The sequence below is a fragment of the Solanum tuberosum genome, unplaced genomic scaffold (assembly GCF_000226075.1).
Source record: "Solanum tuberosum cultivar DM 1-3 516 R44 unplaced genomic scaffold, SolTub_3.0 scf00123, whole genome shotgun sequence".
Lineage (NCBI taxonomy): Eukaryota > Viridiplantae > Streptophyta > Magnoliopsida > Solanales > Solanaceae > Solanum > Solanum tuberosum.
The window spans coordinates 1504558-1522079 of NW_006239048.1; the positions used below are offsets into that span (position 1 = coordinate 1504558).

The following is a 17522-nucleotide window of genomic DNA, read 5'->3' on the forward strand; positions in this document are numbered from 1 at the left end:
AGGAAGAAGAGAAGAGGGGGGGGGGGGGGGATTTACTGTTCAAAGTTGAAAGGGAGGCTTAATTTTTAAAACAAAGTTAAGGTGTGTAAATGATTTTCACCATTTTCAGATATTGAATTTATGATGTTGTTTTTACTTAATTAAAAAATATTGATGTTTCTAGAAAAAAAAAGAGTACAAATATTTATTAAAATATAAAAGAAATAAAGATTGTCTTCTTTTATCCATAGAAATATTTTATTACTTGAATTAAACTAATTAAATCCTCATATAGGTAAATAAGGTTTCTTATGATAAGATCCAAAGTAATGTATTACAAACACATATCTTTCTTTAACTTGAATTAACGCTTACTAATATAAATATTTATATCACTATGAGATATTTGTTTTGAACTTAAAAGCTTCCTGGCTTCTAAATATAATATTCCATAAATAATAAGTAAGACAAAAGGGAAATATGACACTAATTTTGCACCTAAGTGTATATACAAATTTAAAAAAGAACGAAAGACTTTTTAAATTTGTGATGCTAAATAAGTTATAGAATTTTTGTAACTTTTAAAGAATGTCATTAAGGATAAAAAATGTGAATTCTAAAGTTAAATCATTTTCGATTATTTATTGAAATTTGTCATTTTTCTTGAAACAAACTAATAAGTAAATAGTATCTCATAAACTAAAGTGAAAAATAATAAAATTAGGTATTTAAAAAATATAACGAATAGTTTGTTGTAGTGCAGACATATTTATGTTAATAATGTAAAAAGTAATATATAATCCGTAGATTGCTCAAACATTTTTTTTTAAATGCAGATTATATCGAGATATCATGAATTTCCGAAAGTAACTACCTTAAAGAAGTGCAGTTCAGATACATCACCTCCTCCTGATATAAATAATCAACAAAACATGAGTGGTATTAGCTTAACAAATACTACTAATCTAGAAAATTGCCCTTTAAGAGGTGCAATGAATCCAAATATTACTAATTCAATCGGACCAGATGATGGATATACTTGGAGAAAATATGGTCAGAAATCTGTCAAAGGTAGTGAATTTCCTAGAAGCTACTATAAATGTACTCAACAAAATTGCTTTGTGAAGAAAAAAGTAGAACGTTCTCTAAATGGACAAATTACCGAAATTATCTATAAAGGGGAACATAATCATCAGAAATCTCAACCTATTCGACGTGCAACGATAAGTTCAAAGTCCTGTGATTTAACAGGGATATCAAAAAAGAATGAAGGAAATGGTGGCTCAAATATTTATAGGAATATGCAATTTGAAGGCAATAAGAATGTTAGAGCTCTTTCAAGTTTGAAAAGAACATATTCACCATCTATTTTGACAAAGGTTTCTGATTCATTAATATTAAATAATTCAAATATCAATATGAATGTGTTTGAAATACCCGAAACTATTCATGAACCTTCTTCTACACTTGTGAGTTGTGATGATGAAGATGAAGATGAAGTTAGAGCCACGGAAGGGATCATTTCCCTAGGTGATGATATTGATGATAATGAATTTGAGCACAAAAGGAGGTACTTTTTATTTTTTATCTATCATTGTCCTTATATCCTTTTCTTCATTTGACAATGTATTTAACTTATATACACAAATAACATTATAAAAAGTTAATGTATTTTAACATGATGTAGTATAATTTATCTTATTTAAGGTATTGCTGATCCTATTTTATCGATAGTTATCATTTAGGAAATGTCAATGTATAGTCGTGCCAGTTGGAGGAAAGCCCGTCTTTTTTTGCCTACTCCTGGTGCCTAAAGGCAAAGAGCTTCTTCAATAGCCAAGTCGAGTAGTCAAGCAGCGGGTTGAAGTCAAAGACAAGACAAGTCCTACTCTCAAGCAAAAGGCTAAGAGCGCTTGTTCCACTTCTACCTCGTTAGGGATGGAATTCCTAAGACCTCTCCTTGACCCTTTAGGTTTTTCAAGAAGTAGACACGGGCAGGGAAATTCCTAGCTTGGTTCTTCGTCTCAGTGCTCTCTCGGCGGCCAGCTCGTCAAAGTACCAAACCCTGGCTTTCTACCCTGAACATTGGGTATCTTCTTCTGGCCCCTTGGGGGCAAGTGAGAGCACTAGATCGAATACACAGGATTGTCCATGTTTTTTACCTTAGCTCTACTTCTCTATTTTTCCTTTTTACGATTGTTTGCTTCCAAAGGCTTACGCGGGATAACAGTTCCATTCATCATCATAAAAGAGGAACGAAGATTCCCGATTGGGAGGCCTTGCCGCATGCTTCGTTTCCATTATCTCAATTCTATTCATAATTTCTTCCTTCACCATCAGAAAGATGCATGGCTGTCGTCAGCTCGTGTCGTGAGATGTTTGGTCAAGTCCTATAACGAGCGAAACCCTCGCACCGAACAAAGGGAACCCTGGCTTCACTTGTCGTAGTAAGACCCCCCTCTATAAGCTTTCCCTATGGCTCTGATGAACCTCTTTCCGCTTGTTCTCTAGAGTTCAAGAACAAATTCTTGCCTATCCCTTATTTTATTATAATATCAAGTGTTTAAATTTTTATACACCGTGTAAAAACCACTTGTAAGTTTTTATATCTACACTTTGGTGATAGAAACTCTAGTAGATCAAGTTCTTTTGAAGAGGTCTATAGTATGGTTACTATACAATTTTCAAATTAAATTTTGATCTATTTATATTTTTAATTTATGTTAACTTTTTAGTTTGTTGTGAAATTGATGCTTTGTTTTAGGAAAAGAGATTATTGTACGATTACTATACAATTTTCTAATTAAATTTTAATACACTTATATTTTTAATTTATGTTAATTTTTTAGTTTGTTGGGAAATTGATGCTTTGTTTTAGGAGAAGAGACTATTACCCAACTGAAATGAATTTATCGTCGAGAACAACAAGAGAACCAAGAGTGATAGTCCAAATAGAGAGTGAGATTGATATTCTTGATGATGGTTATCGCTGGAGAAAATATGGCCAAAAAGTTGTGAAGGGAAATCCAAATCCTAGGTATGTATTTTTGTACATACATAATTATGCTTAGTTTTGTTATATTATCAATATATAACTTAATTTATTTTTAATATTATGTTGTATAGGAGCTATTACAAATGTACAAGTGCAGGTTGTCCAGTAAGAACACAGATAGAAAGGGCACCCGAAAACATTAAATCAGTCATCACAACATATGAAGGAAAACATAATCATGAAGTGCCTTCAATAAACAAGACAAATGGTGTTGCGACAACTGCTACTGTTGGAAACCAAACTTCACCTTTAATTTCAAATGGGAAATCTTCTATATTGACATTTTCAAAAAGCCGTAAAGTTTCCAATCTTGAAACACAAGTACAAGATTTGAACTTCCAATTTGAAGGAAAGCCCTTTGGATATACAAGACCAAATTTTCTTGAAAATCAACTTAGTGACCTGAGATGTGGAGTTGTTTCACCCCTCTATGACTTGAGATTCCCACCTAATTTACAGAACCTTCTATCCTGTAATTCATTTCTCTTTAATCCTACACAAATATCAAATTCACTCCCGTATACTCTATACATGCCTGATTTTTCATTGCCTAATCTTTCTATTGGCCCCAATAAAGTACCTCCTCTTGATGAATTTCATTTTAATGATTTCCAATAAACACCAAATGGTGCATAATCGCAGATCTCTTGCAATAGGAAATCAAAAGCTTATTCACGAGATCAACAATAACCATCTCTTGCAATAGGAAACAAAAGCTTATTCAAGAGATCAACAATAACAATAGAAATTCAAGAATGAAACATCTATTGCATTGTTCAGACATGTTATGGAGAATTTTTCACCCTAGAAGTGTCCTGAAATTTCATTAGTCTATTGCACCTCCGAAATAATGTAAGAGTGGAATGTGAAAAAGGAGAAAAAAGGAATGGAAGATGGGAAGGGTTGAAAATAACATGATAGTCTCAACATTGTTTTTGGCTTCTTATATGTATCTATCTCATTAAAAATATTTCATGAACTGACTTTTATATCTTTATGTTTTTTACTCATTTCAAACTTACTTAATTGGTGATGAACTCCATATTGGAATAAAATCTCCCCCCCCTCCCCCTTTTTTTATATATCTCATATTTTTTCCTCCGTCTAAAAAACTCTTCACTAATTTTGACCTTAGAAAATATTTTAATTGCGGTTAGTAATTTTCACTATCTTAGAGAACATATTTTGTATCCATGGTGGCATTATTTGTAGCCTGTTGCATTAGTACTTAATGATTCAAACGTAATGTATGAGGCGGCAGATGGTGACAAAATTGACATTTTGGGTAAATCAAATTGAATTTTTTTTAAGACTACTTCATGTACCTTGATATCATTTTTGGTAATTGATCTATGAAAATCACCATCAAAAGTTGAAATTTTAGTGAAAAATCTCATATAATTTTAAAGAAATTTTGATGTAAATCTTAGTATGTCATGCTCGAAAAATCAACAATGTGATGGGGACCTGCCCCCAATAGACAAACCCTAAAGTCGTTCAACTTCATTTTAATGATTTAAGTGGAAAAATAAAGAAGCATAAGAAATATTTCAAAGATAACTTATAATATAAATGTAGAAGTACCACCTCTATGAATTTTATGAAAGAAGACAATATTTAAACTAAGAGAAAGGCGATAGGTACTACAGACTAAGGTTTTAAAAGGTTGTGATGCAAGGCGAGGCGAGACGTAAGCTTTGAAACATAGTGTATAAATTTCATGAATCTATAGAATGTAGTCTCATGTATTTTTAATTTTATTACTAAAAGATAAACAAACGAAAAAGTTTTAATAACTATGCAAATAACTTCAAATGAATTACCAATAATATAGAAAATATTGTCATATTAACTATTATTTGAGAAAGGTAAAAACACAAAAAATGATAATATTTGAGACAACTTTAATAATGAAATCATCAACCATTACATCATGATCTCAATATTTGCACTAATTATTGATTTCAAAGAAGGAAAAAAGTAAAAAGTGTACGCAAAATGACAAAGAAATATGGGAAAATTAGCAAACTAGTCAAAAAACCTAACTTAATTAGTAAAAATCTCCATAACTTTATAAATATTAGTAAAAATGTCAAAATATCATTATTTTTGAAAGATTGTGTATCCTAATTTACTTCCTATTATATCTCACCTTAATTACACATTTTTCAATTAATCCTCTATCATATGTTTAAAATAAAGGGAATATTTTCTCTCTCATATTTTTTTTTTTTTGATCTTCCAATTCTTCTCCATTTCAAAACCCGCCTCTCTCTCTTCCTTCTTTTTTGTTTTATTTTTCCAGAAATTGAAAAATATATTTTATAAAGATATTCACACAATCCCTTTTATTAAGGTATGCAACCTTATCCGTTTTTAAAGATTTGTTTTATATTTTATTTTTGTTTAAATCGTTCAAAATTGTTGTATGTAGTTGAAATCACGTTTAGAGTTTGATAAACTCTAAATCAATCTCCAATGGCAGAATCTAAGAGAATTACTAGAGGTATCCAACTTAGTCAACAATTTTCTACTTAGAACAAAAATGACGACAATTTTGTATTTCAATATCAATTTATATACAAACAAATTCTACTTTTTTTAAATTTTGTATTCATCATAATGGTATACCAACAAAGTCACATTTGTATTTCAATTGCAGTGAGTATTTATTGTCCTCATTTTGTATTTCAATCTCAATTTTCAATGACAACAAGTCTGTATTTCTTTTTTATTATGTTTTCATCATAATTGTATACCAACAACTTTTATATTTTATATGCTTACTTTACCATTCAAATTAAAATTGAATATCATATTGTGGTACGTATTTTACTGTGATCATTTTGTATTTAACTCTCACATTGTATTCAGAAAAGTTTGTTTTTTTTTTGTGTTCATCATAATGACATACCAACAAAGTCAATTTTGTATTTCAATTGATGTGAGTATTTATTGTGCTCATTTCGTATTTCAATCTCAATTTCAATGACAATAAGTCTGTATTTCTTTTTTATAATGTTTTCATCATAATTGTATATCAACAACTTTTGTATTTTATGTGTTCACTTTACCATTCAAATTAAAATTGGTATTTTACTTTCATAGTGAAAACTAAAAATTGTATCCCAGTGATCAAAATTGTATTAAATAACTGCCAAATATATATTTCTTTTATTCGTATTACAAAAATATTACTCATTGTATCACAATATAATCTAATCATTACATATTAATACGATTAAAGAAAGATACAAGATTCTAGAAAAACAATAGGATACATAATGAAAATAATACAATCTGTTGAGGAATGATACAGTATTCTAAAAAAAATACAAATTGATTGTGAAAGTTAAGAAATACAAATCAATTTGACATACCTACTAGAATGACTACAAACTAAAAAAAAAATACAATGTTCTTAATAAAAATATAAATGTTGAGTAAAAGAAAAACAATTGACAAACAAAATTAATATGAATACAATTTTGTAACCTTCTTCTCCATTCTCTCTTTCTTTGCAACCTTCTTCTCCGATTTTCTCTTTTTTTCTTCTTCTTCTTCGTCTGATATATTTCTTTTTTTTTATTCTTTGTTCACAAAACCCAAATTTAAATCTGTATTCACTTGTGCATTAGTAAAACGTTGTCTCGTCATCCAAAAAAAAATATGCACGTTATTAGGAGCACAATCTGCAAGCTTTGATTGTGACACATTTTTATACTATGTTTTGTGATTTATTTCTAATTATTATTATGTAAGTGTATATATTCTCTAGTTAGTAAGATCTTAGTCTAAAAAGATTTGATTGGTTATTATTATCTCATGAATTTCGAAATACATGTTCGTGCTTAGTGATTATATACTTCTTGTTGAGTTTGTGTGATTTCACTAGGCTTTTATGATTTCTGAGTTTTAATATGCCTTAATTGCATAATTTTTCTTGGATCTTTCTTTATCCCTAAGTAGCTTTTGTATTGACAGTGTCAAATGTGGTTGAATATGAAATTTCACATAATTTTAGAGGAGTTAGATCATTACGAAAGTCGGTTTTGGCTCTAAAATCTGATCCATTGAAGCCGTGATTGTATATAAAAAAAAACGCGATTTAATTGAATTCATTTCAACATAAATTGAGTATTATCAATGAAAATTTAAAAATCGATACTAGAAATTTGATGAACAAGTGGGATGAGTTCTCTGTAATTTTTTTAAAATTTTTTGTAACTGATGAGACTTTTAAGCAATTGTTCCTTTTTAAAATTTTTCTCACCCCTAAATATCTCCTTTATGTTATTTAACAATTGTATTCTTTAAATTAAAACAAATAATAAAAACTTAAATAAGATACATAATAAACTACAATTTTGACATTTTTACTGAATTTTGAAAGTGTTGACAATGAGTCCTATTAAATGTTAAAATATTGATATTTTGAAAAATTTCCCAAGAAATATATGTATAAAATTTCATCAAGAGCATAATATTATGAAATCTCTATCCTATCAATTTTAGGCATAATCATCTAAAAAAATTATTTATGTAAGTATCATTCTCTAGAGTTGTTTCCTTCATTTATTTTTTTAAAGGAAAAATCACTATAACATGCAAGATGACAACAATCACATATCCAATGGAACCCCACATGTGGGGCTTGAGAAGGTAGGATGTACGCAGACCTTAGAGGTAGAGAGACTGTTTCTGAAATATCAATGGCTCGAGTGTAGTAAACCTAAGTACAGAGTAGATGGAAATAATGTAGAAAATATAATAACTAACACGATGAATCAACACTAGTGTGATAATTGAAACGCAGTAAACTACTGACGAGGAGAGATATCAAAAGTAAGAACTATAATAATACCAGGTGATAACATGTATAAAAAGCCAAAGACTATGTGAAAAGGCTAGTAATGCGACAATCCCTATTTACCTACTAACCGCCTACTCTTATCCGCAACCTCTAAACATTCATGTCTAAGGTCATGCCTTGGTTAAGCTGAAGATGTGCCATATCATGTCTAATCATCTCTTTTTAATACTTATGTGGCTTACCTCTACCTCTCCCTAATCCCATATACAATCTCTCAAACCTCCTCACTGGGCCTCTGCGCATTGCCTCTTCACATATCTAAACCACCTCCAGTTACCCCCCCCCCTCCCCCCCATCTTGTCCACCATGGAGGACACTCCTACTTTATCCAAGATATCCACATTCCATCAATAATAAAAGAACATGATATGTAGAAAAATATACATTTAAAACAATAAAAAATAAATGTAACACTCGAGGCATACACTTTTATATTTAGGACTTACATTTTTACATCTTGGATTTACGTTTTTACGCTTGAGGATTACACATCAAGTTATAGGGCATAAGCCCTATGAATCTATATTTTTTATTTGCACTCTAGCATTTTTGGTTTGCCCCTCTTCAAGACTTGCTCTAAAAATGTCTTGAAAAAAATATTGCGGATCAGTCAGACAACTCACTACTCGACTTTAGTGATCCTACGATGCCAAATGGAAGGATCAAAAGATCTCTCTTGAGCTATTTCCTCTCATCCCATTACATTATTTGGATAATTTATATCGAATCAATTGGATGTTCAACTAGGGCCTATATAAGTTATAAGATGATTGGATCTATTAATTAAAAATTGAACTGTGATAAAAAAGAATTTCAAATGCCAAAAAATAAACAAAAAGAAATATTTATCATTCAATATTGAAATGCATCACTTGTAAGATATCTAGCTTGGAACCTGAAAAAGCAAAGTCCGACTACGAGAGCCATAACCATCCACCCGGTTCTGAGCCTCGTTTCCTAAACGGGCTCATAGATTTTCATTCGGGGGAGAAAAATACACATTTTCCTCTTTTTTTCTCAATTAAAGTTTTGTCTAAATAAATTTTTCTTGAATGATTTTTAATGAGATATCTAAGAATGCATATCATCAAGTATGTGTACTCCTTTTCCTATAGATTTTTGGATAAATTAGCTAACTAGTCAAAATTTCTAACATATCAATATTTTAGCAAATAAAATGTATCCTAATATAATTTATTTACCTTCCTTTTATTTTTTCAAATTAAGCCCACTTTTTGACTCCATTACGTAGGAGTGTGCAAAATCCGATTTAACCAATAAACCGAATCGAAAAAAACACTATTGGTTTATTGATATTGGGTTATTGGGCTAACGGTTTTTAAACGGTTTCGCACATTTTTTTATTGGGTTATTGGTTCGGTTTCCAATTTTATGATTTTTGTTAATGGTTAAACCGATAACCCAATAAGACTATACTAAATTTACTATTTTATCCCTAGACCAGTAAACCCTAATTATATAACATTTTACAAATCCTATTACTTTAATCTCAGTATTACTTAAAACCCTAATTATTGTGACATTCTGTAATTGCAAGCACGCTTCTAACTTGAATGTGCCAATTGCCTAAACTTGCAAGAAAAATGATTGTTACTTTTATGACTATTACTTTCATGCCAAATGCTGGAAAATTCATATGGTTTATATGAAAACTTTCTTATCGTGTATATTAATATATATGAGTATTTTCTTATTGGTTAAATCGAAAACCGAATCGTTAAGTGTCATAAACCGATTAACCAAAAACCGATAAGAAATATGTTATTGGTTTGGTTATCGGTTGGACGTATTTACAAACCGAAAACCGATAAACCAAACCAATAACACATAAAATCGAATCGAACCGACCGATGCGCAACCCTACCATTATGGGTGAAGGAAAAAATAAAAGACCTCATTACCCACTTTTCTCTCTCTAAAATTTTTACCCAAATTCTATCATTTCTCTCTCTCTCTCTCTCTCTCTCTCTCACGATTTCTTTCATTATTTCATATCCTCACGTAACTTAAACTTTGCATTTTAAATTAAATTCCTCCATTTTTCTAAGAAATCTCAGAAATCATTCAAAATATTTCCAATCTTTGTCGAAGTGAATTCAACTGATTTGCCATTGTTTTCATTAGGGAAGAAAAATTTGAAATAATCGATTCAAATTTCGAAGTGAATTTGATTGATTTTGTTGAACTTCGAGATTGTCAGTGAGATAAAAACAATGAGGTATTCAATAACTGCTGATTCTTTAATTTATTTGGAAGTGATTCGAAAATGGCTATTGAAAAAGTGATTCGAAAATGGATCTAGATCGTATTTTGTATGTTGGATCTTCACCTGAAGATCTTCATAAGTTACTATCTGAATATTGGATTTAAAGGTTAGACGGTCACTGAGGTATTCAATTTGGGAGTTTCGCGTCAATATACGACATTGACAATTTTAGTTATCTCTTCAATGAATTGAAGTATTTTTGCATCTTTCTCACACGCAGAAGAACCCAAAGGAGATGAAAGTACAAAATCACCAGCCATATTTCAAAGTAAATTTTTAAAAATAATTTGTAATCTGTTTGGGATACAAACTGTGAATGATTGAATTGTTTTTTTTTTTGTATGTTGAATGCTTGGAATACAAAATAATTTGGAATCATAATTTAGTAGGTGTTCTATGAATTAGTATAATATATTTTGGAATACATAACAGATAAGAAATAAGCTTTAATGAAATACAATTTATTTGAAAACAAATTTTGATTGTTACTATGATTGTAAATTTGTATGTTTTGATGTCTAGAATACAAATTTTGTTGGAATTTTAAGAAAAAATATACATTTTTGAAAAATATACAAATCAATGTTGTATCCTTTCTGAATGAACACGGATTTACATAAATATATGGATACAAATAATAACAAATCCATTTGGTATACCTATTGGAATGAATACAAATACCATTATACAAACTCAAACACGAAAACCATAATGAATACAAATACACATATCATACATATTGGAATGAATACCACTAATTACTTTTGAAATTATAATTGATGATAATTTTACGTGATATGTTCATTTTTTAAAAATATTTTCTCCCATGATTTTCTCCTTTCTGTTATTAAATAATTGTATTATTTCAAATCAACAAATAAAAAATATGTAAATCAAAAGAATAACAAACTAAAATATTGATAATTTTAATAAATATTGAAAATGTTGATAAGAGGTCCCATTAAATACTAAAATATTGACATTTTGAAAATTTGCCAAGAATTTTAACGAGGTACAATGTCTATTAACTAACCTTCAAGAGAGAATGTTATGAATATACTAAATTATGAATGTTTATTTGATACACCCACAACTTTATGAAACAACATGCAAGTAACTTACAAGCAGCTTGAAATAGCTTTCTAAAGACTAAAATAGTCTACGAGCAACTTTCCAAGAAGCTTGCAATCTTTTACTAGAAGGGAACCAACTTAATTCATTTTGTAGGAAGAAATACTCTCTCTCAAATTCTTTGGTTACATATATATCTTATTACTATGTATTTTATTATTATATTACAACAAAGGGAAATAAAATAAGTAAATAACATTTTCTTCTCATAAAAGAATTCTTAAAAATAAAAATTTAATCTGTATTTTTTTTCCCCAGTGCTCTCTATTAAAGTTGGAAATGCTATTAACCATTTTCAAATTTGTATAAAGGGTGAATGAGAATTCAGAGGCGGATGCAGCGTTGTATATTGAGTTTTAAAATTTAATACTTACAGTGTAAAACATAAATTTATGTGTAAGAAATCATACTTTCAAAGATTAAAGTAGTAAAATTTAAATTTCAAATTTATCCAATCAAAATTGTAATATTTCCTATTTTCCTTATAAATCTTGTATTATTTGGAAGGATAATTATATATTCTCCCAAAATTATATTATTTGGAAGGATAAAAAGTTTTCGATAAAACTCTAATCATATTCATATCTCCCTTCCTAACCTTCTTTATTGTTACAAAAATGACAAATTTAGTTGGACCAAAAATTTAGAAATTACTCACTTTAATAAATTATAGCCAACATTTTTTGTAATACAAAAGGCATAAAAGGAACACCTCCCCTTGTGCAACCGGTTATATTATATACGTTCCAATTTCACTTTTGAACATATATAAGGGGTAATAGAAGATTAGTTGAAGTGTGTAATCAATTTATTCAATCTTCATAATGTATTGATGTCTATTTTTTTATTAAAAAAAAGAGAGAGAGAAGAATAATTGTCTAGCATATAGACCTTGAATAATGTGATGATAAAACAAGGGACAATCACATCTCACATACCACCAAAGCACACTTCCATTTGGAATCTAAGGTAGCGTTCACTTCAAAAAGTTGCAAAAAGTCGCAAAGACATAACTTTTTCTCTTCTTTCATTAAAAAATAAGTATGTTTTGTAAAATATTTATAACAATTCTGCAAAAACTTATCTTTTAAGTTTTTGAATCAAAAGCCACCTAATAGGACTTGCCTTTGCAATACACAAATCAGATTGGACAGAAAACAAAATTTTGTTACACACCAACACGGACCACATCTTTTTTTTTTCGACAGAAGTAAGAAAGAAGCAGCGGTTAGACTATTTTTCTACTGTTCCATTCAAGTAGGGGAATAAGGCATTCAACAGTTGGTTAAAAGGGGGTGACAAACAATACAACTACAACATTTCAGTCATGTACCAAAGGACTCGGAGAAGATGAAGAGTATTATCAGAAAATGAACCACGATGCATGCGGGAACATACATATATATAATAGGATATTGATTCCACTTAAAAGGAAAACATAAAGAGTACAAGTTGCAGTGAAAAACATACACCAAATGTACAATAGAGGGCAGGCAATAAGTACTAAGATTTCAGAGCTTGCAACACAAGGCATACAGAATAGATTTACCTGAACAAGACACGCCAGTCTTCACTCTTTAGCACTACCATGTCTAACATGGAAACCACCAAATCTTCAAACCAATTGTATAACACCAAGCAAAATAAGGTAGATTAAAGGACTCATAGTCAACAACAAGAGAGCAGCATAACTCTCTGGTACCAGGAAAATGAAACTATAATACAGATTTAACCGAGAAAACCAGAGACGTACATGTAGAGATCGACTTCCACTAAGAATATTTAACTAATGAAGCAGTAATGCAATTACAATCTAAAGATTATCATGTCCTTGCACAAACTTTGTAGGATGCATGCTTAAAGTCCACCACCCATAAAAGGGAATGGTTATCCTTTTTTTTCATCATCCAGACAACTAGTGTGTGCACAATGTAAATAACTATTGTTATCCTCGGCAGACAAGAAATTGGATCTCACAGTCAAATACATATAATTAATCGAATAAGTTTACACTGACAATTTGCAACATGAGCAAAGTTAATATAAACAAGGCACATGACAGGCAGTAAAACCTAACACAAGCAGTGAAAATGTACTGGCAAAGCAAGCATGTGGTTCTAATGCAGCATTACAGCATAGATGAATAAATCTCCTAACTTCATCCAAGTAAAAACACACCAGAATTTACTGGGCAAGCAAATCCAACAAACTCCTTGAAGCTTAGTGACGGTCACCAAAACTATTTTGAATGTTTTATGAGTTAATGGTGTAATATGTGGGCAAGCAGATGACAAAAGATGGGAAAGAAACTACAAAGCAATAATAATTCTAGCACAAGTCAACAAAAAGCTCTTAAGCATGTAATCTTAATGTAAGTTTCTTTAACAACTTCCTCTCTATCGACATGGTCTTTTTGTTCCGTTTCTCTTCAACTATGCCTAAGCACCTTAATATTTGTACCCAATCAAAAACATATAAGGTGGCATCAACAACATTCACTATCAGTCTGTAGTTTAAAATTCGGGCAGGCACCCTTTCCCTTATTATCCAAATCAATACATCAAACTCTTCTCCCTCCCAAAAATATCAGCACACAAGCAGATAATAACTCAAATTACACCAACAAATCACTAGATATAATGATATGCCACAGCTCTCTCCTGACAATGTGAATACATCAGAGCAGATTAAGCTACCAATAAGATCCTGTCTAGAAAACCAAAGGAAGAAAAACCATCATAGTAAGCGAAAAATCACAGAGCCTAATCTGTAATTCTTGCATCAAGAAACAAAACTTTCCTAGGCTCTTCTCCAAAAACTCGCTTCTCTTTTTCTTTTAATTTGTTTTCAACTTGAATCAGAGACTAAAATACAAGTGAACATTATAAAAGATATGACAACAATTTTTTCTTTTTTTAAGAAGGGATATGAAAACAAACTATTCCTAAAACAACAACCCTCCCTGGAAAACATAAGCAGTAGCTTCCAAATAACCAAGACACATAGATAACTATAGCAGAAGAAGCTAAACATGGATTCCATATTATCCATGCCCACTCTATCATCCCATTTAACATCAAAAGATCAAACTTTTGCACACCCTAATATTAGCACAACCAGAAACACACTCAAATTACGCAATAATATGACCCTAAAGCTCTCTCACAACAACAATAACACATCAGCTAACTAAACTACCAAGAAAAATCCCACCAAACGTAAAAAGGCAGTAATTGTACAACAACAACAACAGACCCAATGTAATCCCATAAAAGAAAACCATACAGCAATAAATCCAGTGTAATCCCACAAAAGGAAACCAAATCATCCAATCATAAGGATCCTTCTATCAAAGTATAAAACTTTTCCTAATCCCTAACCAGAAAGCTAGCTATGTTTTTCAAAAAATAAAAACATAATCAGATATATAAAATATATATGAAAGTAAATTATATCCAGAATAACAACCGCAGAATAATAAGCGCAGTAGCAGAAACATCCATACAAACCATAAACCAAGAAACATATGATAAAGATTACATCACCAGAAACAGAACAAACAAAGTAAAAGTGGGTTCGATATTATTCATATGATTCCCACCACCACAAAACTATTATCATCCCTAAAAAAAAGAAACAGAATTCACTTCTTAAGACTTCCACGGATACCAGGTTTAGGCTTGGTGCTTGATTCAGCAACACCAGTTGAATGAAGATTGTTGAGTTTTGCCTCATCAAAAGCAAGTTTTGGGTGTTTTGCATCATGATGGATCTTCATAGACTTGATATCAGGTGCAGTCACTTTGCAAAGAGGACATTCAAGCTTCGCATGTCCACCTTTTTCAATACCAGACCTGTCGGCTAACCCAGCCTTACCGCCCCCCCTGTTAGTCGTTGCTGCATCGACCTTTGCAGCTAATTCTTTCGCTGTATGCTTCTTTGGCTTTGCTTTTCCTGTCATGGTGATTGAATGGCGAAGGAAACTGGGGAGAGAAAACCCTAGGGTTAGTTGATTTTGTTTTGTATTGGAAAGGGGGAGAATGTAATGTATGTATAAACTATAAAGGGCCTTTTTCTCTTTGTTTTTACCCTTGCCGGAAAGAATTGGGATGATCTCAAATTTACTTGAGTAATTTATCTTATATAGTAACATTAGCACCTTGTTTGGATGGTTGTTTACCCGTTTGTATTGTAATTACTCCTTAATTATACGAAATAGATTTTTATTATATTTAGAGATTAAAAATACTTCCAAGAGATCATAAATATCCTTAAGAACTAAGACCATCTCCAACCCACCTCTATTTTACTCTCCATTCTCTATATTTGGAGAGTAAAATAGAAAATAAACATTTCAACCCACCTCCAAATCACTCTCTATTCTTCAAATTTAGAGAGTTGAATAGTCAATTTGGAGAACTACTATTCACACTCTCTATTACACTTTTTCAATATTTTATTATTATTTCTATTACTTTCTAATTAACATATTATTTTACATATAATGTCATTAATTAAATATCTAATATTCATAATTCTTTTTAAATGTAATATAATATTTTTTAAAATATATTATCTAATATATACTACTTTAATCTTGAATTAATAGTATTTTAATTTTTTCTAATTTTCGTCATAATATAATTTGATTTTAGGAAAAAAAGACAAATATACTCCCGAATTATCATAAATGGTACGTCAATACCCTTCGTTATACTTTCGGGTTGTGTATATCCTTACCGTCAATATTCCGGAACGTATATACCCTTAGGATAGACGGAGGGACACGTGTCATAATCTTAAAGTTCTAGCCAAATTTAATTTAATTTTTACCCACAATTAAAAAAAAACCCACCCATTTTTCATAATTTCAACCCATCCATAACCTGGTTAAAAACTCTCTTCTTCTTCCCCAATCTAACCTAACTAAAGACCCACTCGTGTCAGTTCTCCCACAAATTAATTATTTTTCTTCTAGTCCTTCGTGCCCCGCGCATAAAAGATGAGCAAACACCATCTGATTTTACACTTCTTATTCGGTGTTAGCATAGTTGGCGTGCACCTTGTCAACACAAACAAGTTGTGGGCTGCTTCATTCTCTAGTTTCTGTTCAAATATGGTGCTTGTTTTGTGTTCCTAGAGGCATGAAAAACTGGATATGCAATAAAAGTTAGGAAAATACCAAAAGTTGTGGAAAGTTAAAAGTGGCTTTCTGATGGATTGAGTGTGGGAAGAGATTAAGACTTGGTGGTTGCTTTATAAGTGAAATTGAATTAAGGAATTTGAGTTTCATCATGTTTTTCCAATTTCATACATTCAAAATCAAAATCTTTATTAGTAATTTCAGTCAAATTAATTGAAATATTCTACAAAGGTTTTGTTGTTGAAGAAGATGAAGAATAATAAATTGTTCAAAGGGTTTCTGGAAAAAAAATGCTCTTCTTCTTCGTTTGAATTTGTTGTTCAAATCTAAATGTTTGAAATAAGTCTTTGTTGCAGAAGTTAAGAAAAGAGGAATTTGAGAGTTTTGATGATCTTACTGTAACTTCTCTTTTGATTTTGGGTGCTTTTGGTTACAATTTGGGTTATGGATGGGTTAAAATTGTGAAAGATGGGTGGGTTTTTTTAATTATGGGTAAGAACTAAATTAAATTTGGATAGACCGTTGAGACCATGACACGTGTCCCTCTGTTTATTCCAAGGGTATATACATTCCAAAATATTAATGGTAAGGGTATACACAACCCAACAGTATAACGAAGGGTATTAACATACAATTTATGATAATTCAGGGGTATATTTGTCATTTTTCCTTGATTTTATTATTAATTTTCACTATAAAGAATACACAAAATTAAAATGATAAGATGAAAAATTTAATTTAAAAATACGATATATAATATGTTAATTTAAATACAAGATAACAAGACACTAAATAACATAATAATTTAAATACAAGATAAAATACAATACATAACATAATAATTAATTTATCACAACAATAATTTAGTAATCCGGTAGGTCATTTTCAGATTTAGCACTATTAAAAAAAAATTAGGATATGATCTAGACAATTGTTGCGATTGTGGTTGTAATTGTCGATTTCTTTTTTCAAGTATTAGTTGTTGTTCTCGTTGCAGGTAGTCACGAACATTTGCAATCACGTTTTGCAATTATTGCAGGACCGTCACGTTTTT

General features: G+C 30.5%; 3 protein-coding genes across 3 annotated transcripts in view; 2 read left to right on the forward strand and 1 right to left on the reverse strand.

Annotated features, from left to right (window-relative positions):
* Positions 1 to 1601, forward strand: part of LOC102587930 (WRKY transcription factor SUSIBA2-like) — a 7768-nt gene extending 6167 nt beyond the window's left edge. Inside the window, exon 3 of the mRNA XM_015310051.1 lies at positions 816 to 1601. Within this exon, the coding sequence (XP_015165537.1) occupies positions 816 to 1601 (786 nt within the window). The remainder of the gene's footprint in view (positions 1 to 815) is intronic.
* A 1267-nt stretch (positions 1602 to 2868) lies between these two features.
* On the forward strand, positions 2869 to 3652 carry LOC107061212 (WRKY transcription factor SUSIBA2-like). Its single transcript, XM_015310052.1, has 2 exons — positions 2869 to 3016; positions 3106 to 3652. Exons 1-2 carry the CDS (start codon positions 2883 to 2885, stop codon positions 3650 to 3652), a joined length of 681 nt encoding a protein of 226 aa, XP_015165538.1. The 5' UTR covers positions 2869 to 2882.
* An 11145-nt stretch (positions 3653 to 14797) lies between these two features.
* On the reverse strand, positions 14798 to 15328 carry LOC102577744 (uncharacterized). Its single transcript, NM_001288062.1, has one exon. The coding sequence runs from the start codon at positions 15284 to 15286 to the stop codon at positions 14969 to 14971; it is 318 nt and encodes a 105-aa protein (NP_001274991.1). The 5' UTR covers positions 15287 to 15328; the 3' UTR covers positions 14798 to 14968.
* Between the last annotated feature and the right edge of the window lie 2194 nt (positions 15329 to 17522).

What these genes read in the sequence shown, in the direction of transcription:
- LOC107061212 (XM_015310052.1), top strand. Translation starts at nt 2,883, where the DNA reads ATGAATTTATCGTCGAGAACAACAAGAGAACCAAGAGTGATAGTCCAA. An exon ending in AAGGGAAATCCAAATCCTAG is followed by an intron (nt 3,017 to 3,105) that starts GTATGTATTTTT and finishes TATGTTGTATAG; the next exon opens with GAGCTATTACAAATGTACAA.
- LOC102577744 (NM_001288062.1), bottom strand. Translation starts at nt 15,286, where the DNA reads ATGACAGGAAAAGCAAAGCCAAAGAAGCATACAGCGAAAGAATTAGCT.